The sequence below is a fragment of the Dermacentor variabilis genome, chromosome 4 (assembly GCF_050947875.1).
Source record: "Dermacentor variabilis isolate Ectoservices chromosome 4, ASM5094787v1, whole genome shotgun sequence".
NCBI classification, from domain to species: Eukaryota; Metazoa; Arthropoda; class Arachnida; order Ixodida; family Ixodidae; genus Dermacentor; species Dermacentor variabilis.
The window spans coordinates 179020926-179036457 of record NC_134571.1 but is presented as its reverse complement, the minus strand read 5'-3'; the positions used below and the strand labels follow the sequence as shown (position 1 = coordinate 179036457).

General features: G+C 45.8%; 1 protein-coding gene across 4 annotated transcripts in view; it reads left to right on the top strand.

Moving 5' to 3' along the window:
* The window catches only part of LOC142579973 (uncharacterized), a 56455-nt gene extending 41363 nt beyond the window's left edge, over nt 1-15092 (top strand). For 3 of the 4 annotated variants that reach the window (XM_075690664.1, XM_075690665.1, XM_075690666.1), the window contains exons 9-11: nt 3425-3489; nt 10156-10259; nt 14724-15092. In XM_075690664.1, the coding sequence (XP_075546779.1) occupies nt 3425-3489; nt 10156-10209 (119 nt within the window). In that variant the 3' untranslated portion in view covers nt 10210-10259; nt 14724-15092. The remainder of the gene's footprint in view (nt 1-3424; nt 3490-10155; nt 10260-14723) is intronic. The other variant, XM_075690667.1, reaches the window with a different exon arrangement.
* The last annotated feature ends 440 nt before the right edge of the window (nt 15093-15532 follow it).

Sequence of the window (15532 nt, the reverse complement as noted above, 5' to 3'; positions counted from 1 at the left end):
CACCATTTCATGCGAGGGCTGCTCTGGCCTTACTGTCATCCTCGGTTGCGACAATGCTAGCTGCGCCTGTGAAGTGATCAGATCCACCTCAGATGTCGCCTGACTGGTTCGTCTGTGGTCATGTCTATCGTGTGAATCCAGCTTTATCAGTATCGCCGAAGATGGGGTGAACAGTCGCTGGCCGAAGATATGACATGGACGAGTCATGCATCTGTGAATAGACTGTTCTTGCAAAGATTTGAGCGTTGGTGTATGCAGTTTTTGTGCAGGTTTTCTTTTTTCCCTGCATTTGTAATTGGGGGCACTGCTTATACGCTGAAAAATATGGTAGGGGATGATGGTTATCACTAACTTTGGTGGTGACAACAGTGAATGCGGCATGCGACAACTCAGGAGGAGAATTGCTGGTACCAGAATAAAAAGCTGGAGCGATTTAGAATAGAGGCCCCAACCGTGTGGGGCCCCAAAGAAATCGCGTCGAAGCCACTTCGCATGCACGAGACGCAAAGTGCGTTTGGGTTTTGTGTTGGGCACACTATTTCACTGATTTAGTGGGAGCCCCAAAAGCTGCCCCAAAAGCTTTACGTCAACAAACATGGTGGCACCCATCAAAGCAACAGCGCTAACCTAACACCAGACTGATATTGGTTCATGGTAACACGGGAAGTTCGCAATCTAGGAGAAGTGACTGCGATTATCGCTTTCTCTCAAATAGCATGTGTTATGCAGATTGATTCATTAGTCTCCTCTGATTCTGAATTTGATTGTCGAATTCTTGGCTCGTAGGCCTAGCATGGCTTAATTTGGCTGGTGAAGGCATGTGAAGTTGGTTACTCAAAACTAAGTGCAACTAATTGCTTGCTGCCAATAGGATAACCTCTGAAATGTAATTAAATGTGGAAGAACAAATGTCAAAATTAGCCTTCTCATCATAAAATGGTATGTTATTTATTTATATCAGTTTTTCTTTGACGCCATAGAGGCGCTGCAATCACGAGGCATCACCCGCAAGTGTAAAGCCCCATTCTAAAACTCTTCACTCCTGCACGTCCCAACACTAACACCCACAAAGCTCTTTGGGGCCCCTATTCTAAAAGTCTCTACTTAGTGTGCGCCAGCATTTTTACATGATGGGCAGGCAAGTATTGCGGGATAGCAGATGTGGCGGGCGGTCATCGTTTTCAATCACACACTCCTCGCGCATTTTCTTGTTTGCATGGAATCTAGTGGACGAAAAACGTATCATACGATCGCAGTTTGACAATGTACTGTATGGTGGTGCCCAATTGTGTTTTCTGGGAATGTATGAACTGGCAAAAGTAAGCGTAACTCTCCAGAGTCATTTTTTTGTGTTCTCAATTGCGAACATTGGTGCTGAGAGATTGTATCTAACAGAATCGTATTGATGAGGTTCTACTGCATGGGTTTTTAAAGTGGGTTCCGCTGAACTTAGGGGCAACGGTTCTGCAGGCCCTTCCTCAGGGTTTCGCGAGCCACCAATTAGTTTCCCTGGTTCTGCACTCGCCAAGTGGCTAGGACAGTGAACACAAGGTGCACTCGATCCAAGGGACTTCCATTACCCATGCCAGAATGTCAAAAAGCACATCACAGTGCGTAACGGAAATGCGCAAACTGCACAATAACTCCACCGGCAGCTTATAGCCACTCGGCCTCCGAAAACGGGCAGCGCTAACTTTGAGGGGTTTTAGGCAGCGCGCCTAAGATTTTGCGCTTGAATCCCAGAGGCCGTAACTTACACTGTGCACATTTCTCCCATTTATAGATGAGTGGCGCTAGCATGCGCGATACGCTGATGTATACGTCGGAGGTTTTAAAAAAACATGCATGCAGCAGTGCAACGCAGTTGGTTCTAGTATGGTAAATTGGCAAGTGTGAATCACCACGAATGCTCTATGGAAAAGAGTGAAAATGGCTAACGCCCTACCGAAACAAAGCGGCGGAGTCTGCATCGCCATGCTCATCAGTGGAAGTCGTACGTGATACGCATGAATACGTGGCTCGTAGCAATGCTGGAACGCTTCGTGCCTAATTGTGCCTGCCCTTAAAGCCTTTATTCTTGCCTTTATTACCTCGCATAACACCGTGTTGGCAGCTGGCCGCGCGTCGTCATACGTGTGTAGGCACCATCCATGATCGCGTTGATAGCCACCACAGTTTTGTCCGCAGCACTTGCTGCAAACAGTACTTTTGTTTTGTTTGGTGCACACGTCAGCCATGTGCCTTCAAAACTGCGTAGTCACCATTCATGATTGTGTCGATAGCAACCACGGTTTCATCCGCTCTTGTTGCACTAGGCGCGTGCATTGGCCTCCTGCCTTCAGAACTGCAAGGTCGCCGTCCATGATTGCATTGATAGCAGTTGCGGTTTTATCCACAGCGGTTGCGGTAAACAATAGTTTCGCTTTGACTCAGTGCGAAGCTGTCGAAGATGAAGAGCACTGGCTACATCGTGACGGGAGGGCAATTCGTTGGCAACAAATTGTCTGGCCATCGTGATATTGACTACTGGCGAAAAAATAATCGGGATGTGCATGCGCATAGTGTCAGGAATTCGCGAGGCCTTCATCACTGCGAGCACTGATCAGTCACGAGCTGATGAGAATTGCAGCTTCCGCACTGCTCTCGTGCAAAATAGAAGCAGGAGTTACCGATTCATTCAGTGAATAAAAGTGTGTTGGTGCAGTAAGCATTCGTTTGTTTTCTTGACACCCTCGATAATTCGACATTCGGTGAATTCAGACGTCTTCTATTTTCTTTTTTTTTTTTTGGTACCATGAAATCAGAATGAACAAGGTTTTACTGTACTCAAAGTAGAGTCGGCAATAATTCTAAGATCCCTTGTGATGAAATGTTATGAGTGTCCCTTCCCCATGCAATAAGCACTGAAAACTAATTCTCAGCATGCCTTGGTTGTGATGCTATCTTTTCTTCGCTCATTGCACCCAGTTTGGACTGTGTGGCTTGCATGTCGCCATCAAAGTAACCTGCCCAACACGATCATTGGTCCCAAACACATTGTGCACTACACCTATACTCTCTATTAGGGGGTGGGCTACCTTGGCACTTTATGGAGATTAGCAGGGTTCCCTGGGCCCAACACGCTTAAGAGCCCCACTTTAACTGTATGCCTCTAAAAGCGTGCATGTGGGCACATTATGTATGTGCTTAGGCCCGCTGACAGCCATGCACAACCACGGCCACACTAGAAAACGAGACGCGCATCAATCTGCCTCCCACACACCCGCACTGGCGTGCACTTGATCATGGTGCCATGAGTTCACTTCACTCCCTTTGCCCCCCCCCCCTCCCCCTTTACCCTTGCTCGCGCGAGTGGACAGTGGTCATCAAACCACATTCCTTCTCAGCTTACCCTCTCACGCTTTTACTCGCACCACGCTTTCAGTCGTGCAAGCTTGCCATGGGCCTCCTGATCTGAGAACTCTTTACCGTCAGCACCAACCATGGTCGGTGCGTGCTGCGATGTGCAATACTTTCTAAGCAATAAAAGATTGCCATTAAGCACACTATAGCCCACTATTAAAGAAAGACCATTGGTATTTAGAACAATTTGCTATTTCTTGAGCTTCAGAGGGAAGAATGCACTTAACTCTATTTGACAGACGTTCCATTGATAAAAAATATTTTCCAGACCTTCGTATATGAAGTGAGCTATCGATGCTTGCATAACTAGTTTGGTGCCCTTTAATAATAGTAGAGCACACTCTATCTCAATTCATAGGTACCCATGTTACTGATAGCTAGCAAGGTTATTCTTAAATACTGTGGCCTGGCCTGCTGAGCGTGCAGCACTGCGATTTTTGCACACTATTTAGAAGCATAAATGTGTGTTAAATGTTCCGATACTCGAGTTGATATTTGGCTTTTTTTTCTTAATTCAATTCTATATTTGATTTGAAATCTGCTATTTGGTATTCGCGCATGCCTACATTTAATGGATTATGCCATACCCAAAGGTGAAAGTCAATGTGAAAAGCTTTTTTTTTTTGCCAGTAGGAAACACTCATCCATAGAGTTAATTCTTTGCCTGCACACATTTCCTATGTGTTGATAAATAACAGGGAGTTAATAGGTCAAGCGACATCTGGCAAGGCATTGGCAGTTACTTGCTAACTCTCCATATTTTTTTGTCATGTTAGTGGATTTGCATCCATCTTACTTATACAACTGTTGCGTGAATATTTGCAAAAAAATGAATTGTTTGTGAAAAAGCTTCGCTTGTCAATGTCTGAACTTTCTGCACGAGGAGCGGAAAGTTGGTGACTTTTGACATTCTTTTATCCTCCACATGCCTTGCAATTGAAACGAAATGAAATATCCTTCGAAATAAGTTCCTAAAGCAGGCAAAATCGGCCAGTAGCAAATTGACTGAAAAATTTCCTGATCTAGAAACAATGTGTTGTTCGTTGTTCTTTGCTGTGCCAAGTTTGCTGCTTATAAGGTGCATAATTAACAAAGTGCATACATATCCCTAAAAGGGTGCGTACTCAGGGCAAACTTTAAAATTGAGTGCCATCCCTTTCATAGCCCTTTGGCACCCTTTGTCGTGGCGGTGGATGCGCACCGTGCTTTCACCCGCCGTGGTTGCTCAGTGGCTATGGTGTTGGGCTGCTGAGCACGAGGTTGGGGGATCGAATCCCGGCCACGGCGGCCGCATTTCAAAGTGGGCGAAATGCGAAAACACCCATGTACTTACATTTAGGTGCACGTTAAAGAAACCCAGGTGGTCGAAATTTCCGGAGCCCTCCACTACGGCGTGCCTCATAATCAGAAAGTGGTTTTGGCACGTAAAACCCCATAATTAAATTTTTTTTTTTGACTGTGTTTTCAATCACAGCTGTCTCAGGAATTGGGTGTGTGAACTTAGGATTGGGCACACTATCCTATAAACGCTTATGTGCTGCTACCTTACGACATGCAAACTAGTTTTCACTTTTTTGTTCAAGCTCCTTCCATCTTGTACATGGTACAAAAATGGAGAAATAAGTAATTTGTCACTTGTCTTCGAGGCTTCCAGAGTAGACAGGGTGTTCTGCAGTGAACAAGAAGTGCTTGGGAAACTGATGGGGCTAGATTTTTTTAGAAACAGCCGGTGCGACACCAAAAGGAGGAAGTGAAGGAAAGCATAGGAGACGTGCTTGGTTATTCGGACAGTCTCCTGGCATCGCCACTAGCCCCATAGACTTAATGTATAAACGTGGCCGAAATTTCGGATGGCTTACAGCGTCTCGTGTGATAATTTTGATTTTCGACTGCACGACCATGTGCTTATGTGGCCACCGAGTCGAGCAGAAATAGCAATATTTTTCAGCTATCGCCGGCACGGTGTTCGGCCATATCACCAGCACTCCGACAAACTAGCAAAACCTAGTCGATCTGGTAGTCGCCGACGAGAATTCAGTGCTTGCATTGACTGTACTTTCGTCTATTTGTAGTGATATCATGACAGCGGTCGAGATACGGGCAACAATATTGTAGTGATGCCTTCCACTCGATTTTTTGTCACTCTTATCGACGGTTTACGGCCAGCTGATCTCTTTGATAACATGTGCAGAGCATCGCCGACTCTTGACAAAGCTCGAAAAGTGTAAAAAGTAAGGGTGTGCAAATATCGAAATTTTAAATTTCGAAGTGAATTTGAATAATGAAAGCAGTGCGAATCGAATATTTTTTTAAGTAAATATAATTGGTTCTGCAAAAACGAATTTTTTTTTCTCACCAGCCAGAGAACTAAGAAAAAAGCAAGTTTATTGTACAGCAAATAACGTACAAAAAATTATGATTAGTAGTGAACAATATTTTATAGTACAGTGTCGTGTTCTTCTTTTCCTTTGTCCTTGTCTGTTTGGCGCTGTTAATTTCCGAAACCTGAACTACCACCAACTTGCCCAAGTTTCTCTTCTAGTACACCACCTTCACTTGTCAGTGTCAAAACTGCAGCTACTTAATGTTGTCATGAAGGAAGGATAGCTGCTCGACATGTTCGGAGAGCCGTGACCATCCTCCTACATGTCAGAATGCCTTCATACACTGAAAAGAGCTGCTTACTAGACGCACTAGTATCTAGGATCATCAGATATCCTTCTACAAGCCAAGCCAACTGTTTGGACTATGCTTACATCACCACTCACATGGCTATTCGTTTTTTGGCCCCAAATTTCGTCTTGTACATATCTTTCAACCTGTGCTTGTGGTACTGAAAATTGCTGCCGCAAGCAAGTGAAAAAAATTGGTCCTGGTTGACAAGCTTATGTCTTTCCACAGAGCTGATGTGGACCGAGCCTCTTTAGCTTTTGTTCTTCAAGACATACTATCTGAGTTCCTTGGTGCTGAAATTTTCCTTGCTTAAAGCCAGGTTTGTAATCCAGGTTGCACTCCACCACTTTAGATGAGGGTCTTTTTTTAAAAGCACTGCCAAGCTTGCTACTTGGTCAAGTTTCTTGTTTGAAAGCCATGTTTTTAGGCACTTGGCCAGATTACTAGCAGACAGAGGTTTCCTCTTGGCGGCTGGTGTAGTGCAGATGCATAAAGAGGCAGCACAGTATGGCTACTGTCACAGTCAGTCATAAGCACCAGGGGTTGCCCCATGACAATGCCCTAATTACTTTTGATACACTTCACTGTGTGGCAAAGATGCTTCATCGCAATGCAGTTTGTATGTTTCGCCGCATAACATGGCTGTGCTGCACAGAAGCTGACTTACAAAAATTAACAATTTCCAGGGGTTCGAATATTTCAAATAGTATTCAATTTGAAAGACACTTTTACTAACTGATTAGAAGTGAATATTCGACGCTTCAAATATTCGCGCACCACTAGTGGAAAAGAATAGCACAAAAGGCAGTGCTAGAAAATTGCAGAATTTCCGTGAAACATGAATTTCCAGTGGTTCGAATATTTAAAATAGTGTCTTTCGATTCAAATACTAGCCGATTTGGCAAAACATATGTGCATGCAGCAACATACGTTGACGAACTTGGGCTGTATTCATGAACGATCACTTTTGAAAGATAACTTGTATTTTCACAATATATCGTTGAGTAGCACGAACATGTGCACAGAGATAAGGTAGCGTGCTTGGCCCTGTGCCAAGAATGCTGTCGCTCCTAGATGCCACTGCATCGTAAGATGTGCTGCAGTCATATGAAATTGAAGGCACCCCCGAAAGTGATGATCCAAGAATATGGCACATCTTTGTTGGTGACTTGTTGAATAAAGCCACATACTTTTCGGCGAATTCAGCATATTGCTACGGCACAATATGTGCGATCACGAAAGGCGAGCAGTGTGAAGACGACGACGACGATTAGAAGCTAGCGCGGGCTGTTGCCTCTTGGCCAAGCGCAGCGTATTGCCTTGTAAATATACTTGTAAATAGCTTTTCGTCGGTGTCTTCCTACGTAACATATCTGGTGGAGGTGGACGTTCCCTGTACCTCGTCACGGAGTTTCGCAGTGGACGGTACGTCGAGCCTTCCTTCATGGCTCCCGGCGACGACAACCCGACTCCGCTGGCTCTGACACCTGCTGCCACTTCGACGACCTACATCACTCTCCCCGCTCCCCGTGATCCTGACGTATTCTCAGGCAAAGATGGGGAAGACGTCGATGACTGGATCAGCCTGTATGAACACGTCAGCCGCAATAACCGGTGGGACCCTACTATTATGCTCGCCAACGTCGTCTTTTACCTCGGTGGCACACCTAGAGTTTGGTATCGCACGCACGAAGATGAGCTCACCAGTTGGGATTCACTTAAGACACAGCTTCGAGACTTGTTCGGCAACCCCTACGGTCACCAACTTGCCGCGCAGAAGGTGCTTTCCGGCCGTGTGCAGACGTCAACAGAGCCCTATGTCACGTACATTCAGGACGTCTTGGCTCTGTGCCGCAAAGTTGACACCCACATGACTGAGTCCGACAAGGTTTCCCACATCCTCAAAGGCATTGCCGATGACGCCTTCAACTTGCTCGTGTGCAACAACGTAGCAACGGTGGATGCTGTTATAAAAGAGTGCCGCCGCCTGGAACTCGCCAAAAGCCGACGTATTGACCAGAAGTTTGCCAGTCTGCCCAACACCTCAGCGACATCTTCCTGTGCCGACGCTCCTCGTCCCAACAACACTGCTGATGTTACCAGGATCGTCCGGCGTGAGATCGAGGCCGCCTATCCGGCTGCCTTCGACTCCAGTCCCACCAACACATCTGCAGTCACGGTCTCACTGATCCAGGCAGTTGTCCGCCAGGAGTTCGAAAACATGGGTCTTCACACCATCTGCTCAGCCCATCGCCCTGTTACCCGCCCGGCTTCTTCCATTCCGCCCCGTCCCGCATCTTCTTACCCTCCACGTTTCCGCAACCCATCTGAATGGCGCACTGCTGACGACAAGCCCATTTGTTTCTACTGCCATCGAATCGGGCACATTTCTTAGCACTGTCACAGTCGCTGGAGTTCCCCGATCCGGTCTACTTACACTGCCTACTCTCGCTCCCCAGGTGGCCCTTTTCGTCCCTATGCCGCACGCTCCGATAATGCCGCCACTGATTCTCCTGCAACGAACCGCCCCTATTCTCGTTCGCCTTCGCCCGGGCACCGCTCCCAGCCGGAAAACTAGACGATGCAGCGCCTCGAGGTGACGCTGCATTGCTCCCTACGCCGCCAGATCCTCTACTGACGTTGCCCACTCATCTGAACCTTCTTGACGTGCAAGTCGACGGTGTTTCTGTGTCTGCACTCATAGACACTGGGGCGCATTTGTCCGTAATGAGCGCTGACCTTCGTTACCGGCTCAAGAAAATTATCACGCCCGCCACGACGCCTGTTGTCCGTGTCGCCGATGGCGGCACAGCCCCCGTTATTGGTATGTGTACCGCCCGCGTCTCCTTCGCCGATCGCTCAACAATCGTGCTATTCAGTCATCGCCCACTGTCCCCACGACATCATCCTCGGCTTAGACTTCCTCTCCACACATTCTGCTCTCATCGATTGTTCCGCCAGTACTCTCCGCCTTGACCTGCCTGTTCTCGATCCTGCTGAACCACACCCCAGTCGCCTCAGTTCCGCCGACTTCGTTCGCTTGCCACCTTCGGCACTGACCTACGTTGACCTAGTGTCTTCCCCACCAGTCCCAGACGGTCACTACATCGCGGCTCCTATGCAACACGTCCTCCTTACACACGGGATCACAGTACCTCATACAGTTTTATCTATTACGGCGAATTGCGTCTGCCTGCCAGTGGTCAACTTTGGCTTGACGACACAAGTGCTGCCACGTGGGATGTCTCTGGCCCACCTTTGCTCATTCGAGGATCACTCCGTAGCATCCATTGCAGTTGACGACACTTCATCCGATACTCCTCTACCATCGCAGTCGGCAAATTGTACCATCGCTGATTTCCAGAACATGATTGCCCCCGACTTGCCGTCCGAGCACGCTCGTGAACTCTACCGTGTTCTGTTTTCCTACCACGATATTTTTTACTTTAACGATCGTCCTTTGGCCCAAACTACAGCTGTCAAACATCGCATTAATACCGGCGATGCCCCTCCTATTTATCGCCGCCCGTATTGAGTGTCACTGGCTGAGCGTCAAGTAACAATACTTTGGACTCCTGGTTATTCAGACATTGTGGTGGACCCCGTGAAACTTGAATTATCGGTTGGTCACTGTAATTGTACATTCAGCTCCCACTGGCAGCTTGTTTCGTTTTCTTCTGCTTTCATTTATGATTTCCTTTATTAAGAATGTGAAGCATATTGCATATTTTACCTTCACTTCAAACTCAATTGTACATTTCAATTTCAACAATAGCTAAACTTTTATAAAACTAATATAGATAAAATAGGTATAATGGATTGTCACATACAATGAAGTAAATTTAAGATGTTTTTTACTGGTATCACTGTCTAGCAAATAGACACTTATAACAAATACTGGATACTGTAAAGCAGATAATTTCTTGCCAGATGGGACTTCGTTATAAAGGAGCTCAACTGATGTAAATTTCATTTGTGGATTTTCTCAGCTTTATGCGACTGTTGTGAGCGCAATGATGCACCAAAGGAAAGTCAAAAAAATTTAATGTGCTTAAATATGGTCTCCGACCATGTGAACAGGAGCTGCTCATGCAAGCGATAACGACTTGGAAGCGGAAGTGCGGTCGCGGATGAAGCTCATGGGCCTCGGACGTGGGCGTCCTCTTCCCCGCAACTGATGAGCGGTGAGTAGACCAGCGCGTTGCCTGCGCAGCTGGATGCTGAATTGCTAGGGAACACCTTTCACAGTTAGCTCCTTTGCAGGGACACTAAAGTGAAAAATGAGCTGTATGAGTAACTCACCATTTCGCAATACCTAAAAAGCCACCCTTATCACTAGAGGAGCCTTAGAAACCCAGGAAAAAAAAAAAAAGAATTTAAAGATTGGTGGTTACGATGCCTTGAAAGGTACCCGAAAACTATTTTCAAGATTTTGTACAGACATACTAAATCATTAAAATAGGCCCTTCTGATCATTAAGTGAGGCATTTAAGTGCTTCACATAAAGCATATAATTTATTATAAAAAATGTGCATCACTACTGATCGCAACATCACTGTTCCTCCAAGTTTTCAGCAGCCCCCTCACAATTTACATAGCCCAATTGACGTCAGTTGGGCGAGCTGTCAGATTTGCTACCCAGGTCGCGTCATTGATATTTTTTTCAGCTTTATGGTGAACAAATGTTCATAATAGTTAAAATGTTGGTTAATTTCTTTCTATAAGAAAGTAACAAATACGTGACAATTGATCACTACACTACACAATCTATTATGCAGAGGAAGTAACAAAAGGTGTTTTTGTAGCATGTAGCCACGACAACTTCCCTGGTGGAAAGCCCAAGCAGAGGCATCGGTACGGCGCATGTTCCGTAGAAAGCTGCTTCACTGGTGCCAGGGCTTAATGCAGTATTGTGCACAGTAGCCCCAAGCCAATGGCTTTTGTGGATTTCACGTCCTAAATGAGCACTCATGTCATTAATGCAGAAGTGTTGGCTGTGCAGCTTATCCCTACCCTTTGTCTTTCCCTGGCTTCATGTTTATCATACGTTGAATCTGGCTAGCTAGTCCTGGTAAATTTAGGCACTAATACGTTTTAGTGAAATATTGACACGCAAATGCGATAAGCACTTGTGGCAACATCTGGGGTGTGTTTTTAAGTGTATTTCATCTGCTGCTGAAGTTCTGATTAGCTGGGCTGGGGTCCACGTGAGGAGATGGCTGCCCCCAGCCAATCGCCACTTTAACTGCACTTAAAATGGACAAGCCCACTAGGTATTTTGGGGTATTTTGGAGAGGGGTATTTTGGAGAGGAGAGGGGTATTTTGCAAGCCCACTTGCAAAATACCCTTCTCCCTCTTGTGACGCTATGCTCGGCCTGACCGAGCTGGCCTCTTATGGTTGTGTACAGCTGTCAACGCACATTTCTTTGTGTGAACCACCTGGTGCTACAGTTATTTCCTACGAATAAGTGTAGCAGAACAGGTGGTCGTAGCACATTCTGGTTTGAACTCTGCATCAATGTATGCCACTGCCAAGCTGCCTTTTGAGTTTCCATTGTGATAATCTGCAAATAGAGTGATGCCAAGTCATAAAATACTATTGGCCAGAACTTGCCTGACAGTTTAGTACCTTTAACATAAAAAAAAATACTTCTGATGGGTTTTTTGTATTGTGCAGTTAAGCACCCAAAGGGAGACCATAGAGCAACACTAAATCACATTAGACTGATAAAATATTCTTTGAAAACTATATTTTCGTTAACAGTAATAGGCTGATTTTTACACCGGAAAATGAGTGTTATATAATTTCATGCGGAAATCCCAGTGCTGGTGCGTGAGTGCGACGTCTCACATCTTAAGCTATATTTTTTATATATATATTTGGGCCACATCGGCTTAGTTAACCTGTTCATTACTAAAAAAAGTGTTGGCAAGGGAATGAATAGCTGTTCCTAAAACTTTGTTTGTCTACTTCAAGATCTCACAAATAAAAAAAATTTTTGAACTAATAAGTATTTAAAGCCAACAAGCTGGGTTCGCAAATGTGGACACAAGTTCTGAAAACATCTTGTAAGCTGCTTGCAGCCATTTCTCCTCTGTTTTATCACCTGCCTCAGGCAAGATTCAATGCCCTCCTTTAGGAGCAGGATAAACCATGTTGCAGGTGGGCAAACTGGCATGGCTTCTATGCTTCGTAACTTTTCACTGAGGTGTACTTGGCTTTAGAAAAAGTCGCAGGCCTGGGCGGCACACGCAGCAGCCACAGCTTAAGCTGGAGAAGCGGCTCCTTAGGAGACAGTTGTAAAGTGCTTGGAGACTGTACTGCAAGTACTGAGCATGCGGAAAGTAGTGCTTTAATTTGCACACATTTATGAAGAAACACTCGGGTGTGCTTTGTGATCTGAAAAGTAGGCCGCGGAAGACATGCAGCAAGGCAGTATGGGTCTTCACGGCAAAGCCTCTCTGCATTGTTTTCACGAGAAGGAGCGGGACTCTCCGCCTGGGTTCAACAGCGAGCTGTGGCTTGTGCTGCTCTCTGCACAGCGGGCCACTGAGCCCAATGTTGCCCAATTAGTACAGCCACTTGCATAGCTCTGATTTACTTTTTCAGCAGTGGTTTGTACCTTGCGAGGTGCCGTAATGTGTACTGAAGAGTAAACACAGGTGTCCTTGACATGTGGCACTATATGATACAACTGCTACATGCCGTGGTATCTGGTGGAGTACAACACAACTGCAATGCAAAGTTTGCACGTATCGACACCATGCAGAGTGTATCTCACATCGCGTGACAAGTGACTCGGTGCAATGCAACTACTGCCCGGTGTGCCACCTGGTACAATAATATACAACTGCAATGCAAAGTGTGCACATATCTGTGCTACGTGGCACACAACTAGCAAGCACCGGCGTGGCGCAGCTGTAGAGTAGCTGACACAGAAAGCCTGGGTTCGGTCCCGGCAGTAACTGCCCATTTTTTTTCTCATTCCTGGTAATAGCTGCAGCGGAGACGGGCGGCGGTAGACAGCATCGCCAACCAAAACTGCTATTGGATTAAGCCCATAACAGCTCACGTAGTAAAGGAGTCCGCAAATGGGGACACTGGTAGCAAACAAGATTTGTGAAAACGCTCGCAGCCATGTATTTTAAGGACTGCATCAGCCAGGATATGCCTTCCTCCTTTGAAACTTGAGTGTACTGTGGTCCAGGTTGAGAAAGGTGTGCGATTTTAATCTCTTGCCACTTTTGACTCGGGAGTACTTGACTTTTAGAAAAAGTGTCCACAATTGTGGGCAATGATAGCGAAGAGACTAACGTTCTAAAAACTTGCCATGTTAGTTTTTGGCCCCTTTAAGCCCTAGCAGACACCATCAAAATCCATTATGTCACAAGTGAGCTGGGGTGGGAATGTCAAGGTGGCATCTTCACCAGTCTTTCACTTTTCAGTCTTCTCTGCAGTGCCAAACCTCTCCTCATGGTAACTGTATTTTTTGGTATTGTAGAAGGGTAATGTAATTGTGTAGGTGAATTCATTCTTGTGTTTAGTGTTTCTTTAAGGCTGACATCATATACAGTGAAACCTCGTTAAACCGTAGTTGGCCGTAGCTCGGAAAAAGTACGTAATAAACTGTTGTACTGCTTAACTTAATCGAAATAGCATATCGCCCACTTACCTGTCAAAAACGGGACTTGAAGAGGGTGTGATGAAAGGGCAGAAACATGCAGTATTTATTCACTCCGCAGCACAAAATTGTTATTTTGGTTTGATGCTGCCGTGACCTAGCAGCGACAACAACAGCATCAAACTTACTGAAGCTCTGAGCCAGCTTTTCAGCCAGTCCCCTCTTCTTGGCAAACACTCTCATGGTTGATTCCTCGTTGGCGTTGGATATTCTCATGCACAAGTGCAGTAGCGCTGCAGAAGTTTTGGGGCGCCTTTTTGATTGCGGGATGCTGTTCTCATCGCACCGATTGCATTCATGAGGTTGACATAACGTGCAGTTTCTGCCACTGTTGGGCCTGAATTGCCTTCACTGTCGCTTTCCGTGCCGTCCTCATCACTGTCGTTAGGCGACACTACAGCAACAGAAGCAACAATGGCAAAAAGTCGAACCTCGTAGCCAGCATCTTTAGCGGTCGCAGCAGCGCTGCTGAGCAACTTTTTAGCATTCCAAATGTCGCACACCGTAGTGAACGGTGGATTGCTGTCGCGTGCAAGCGCCGACTTCTTTGGGCCACGTTCGATAGCATGAACGATGTCCAATTTTTCTTCTATGCTGAGCACCCAGTGTTTTTTTTTTCCTTGCTTGCACAACGCCAAAATGATGGTTATGTTGATGTGACTTCACATATTAATGCACAGGGCGCTTGGAGGCTGTTGTTCCTATTTCTGAGGCTTCTGGGCCGCCCGATAGACACAACTCCTTGCCACGATTGCGCTATGAAAAGTGGAAACACTACGTGTTAATCAATAGGTAGGCAATCAGCTGGTACAGTTTATGCAGATACAAATTTAATGGTCGCTGAGTTGGGGATTTGATTTTACTACTTTTAAAACGAAACTACTGTTTAAGCGGGTACTGTTTAACGAGGTTTTACTGTATCCATTTTGGTTTTAAATGTGTGTGGTCTTTTTCTTTTCTTGCAGGCACTTCGATGCCCTCGGCAACTTGGCACAGCGCTCTAGACAGGCGATGGAGTTGTGCTTCACCAAGCAGACACCTATGAGCTTCCGCAATGTAGTTTTTAAGACTTAGCATCCATGCAAAGAAGGATAAGCATCTGAAGTCAGCCATTACATCGCAACATTTTTAGTAGTCACAGCAAGAAACTCTGCAAAGCATTGTGATAACATCTGTGCGTGCACATGATCAGCCGTGAGTGGCAGCGATTTATGCACAGCATAGCACTCTTTGTTATTCATTCATTGTTCATCTTTGGAGGCTTTGTCTCTCCCCATTCTTTTCTGTTCATGGTGTGGCCAAGTCCCAAGTGCCTATTAAAGAGTTTCACTCACTGTGCTTTGTTATACTGGACACATTCAAAGTTACTCTGAACTCCTGGAGAACATGAAAAACAAGTGCTCAGACATCATCGGCATCTTCCAGATGTTGGGGATGATTGTTGGATAGTGTGACCTGCTGCCCTGGACTGTTGTGCACTTCTGCTGCCTGCATTTAGAGTTCCAACATCTTGAATTGGCCCTGCGAACATAGATACTGATGCAAGCAAATTGGCTTGCGACAATGTTAACACAGTGATTTAAACAAACGCACAAGGTGGGCCTATTACTGCGTCTGTTTTGAAAGTGTTGTGGGCCCAGCTTCTCAGATGCATCATGTCAAACAGGCAGACAGATTTTACCAGTAGTGAGAAGCTATTGGAGGTTTCACGATTTTCCGCGCAACAAGACAGAACAAATATGGACAGGTATGGTGTCTTTGAAGTTTTATAGAA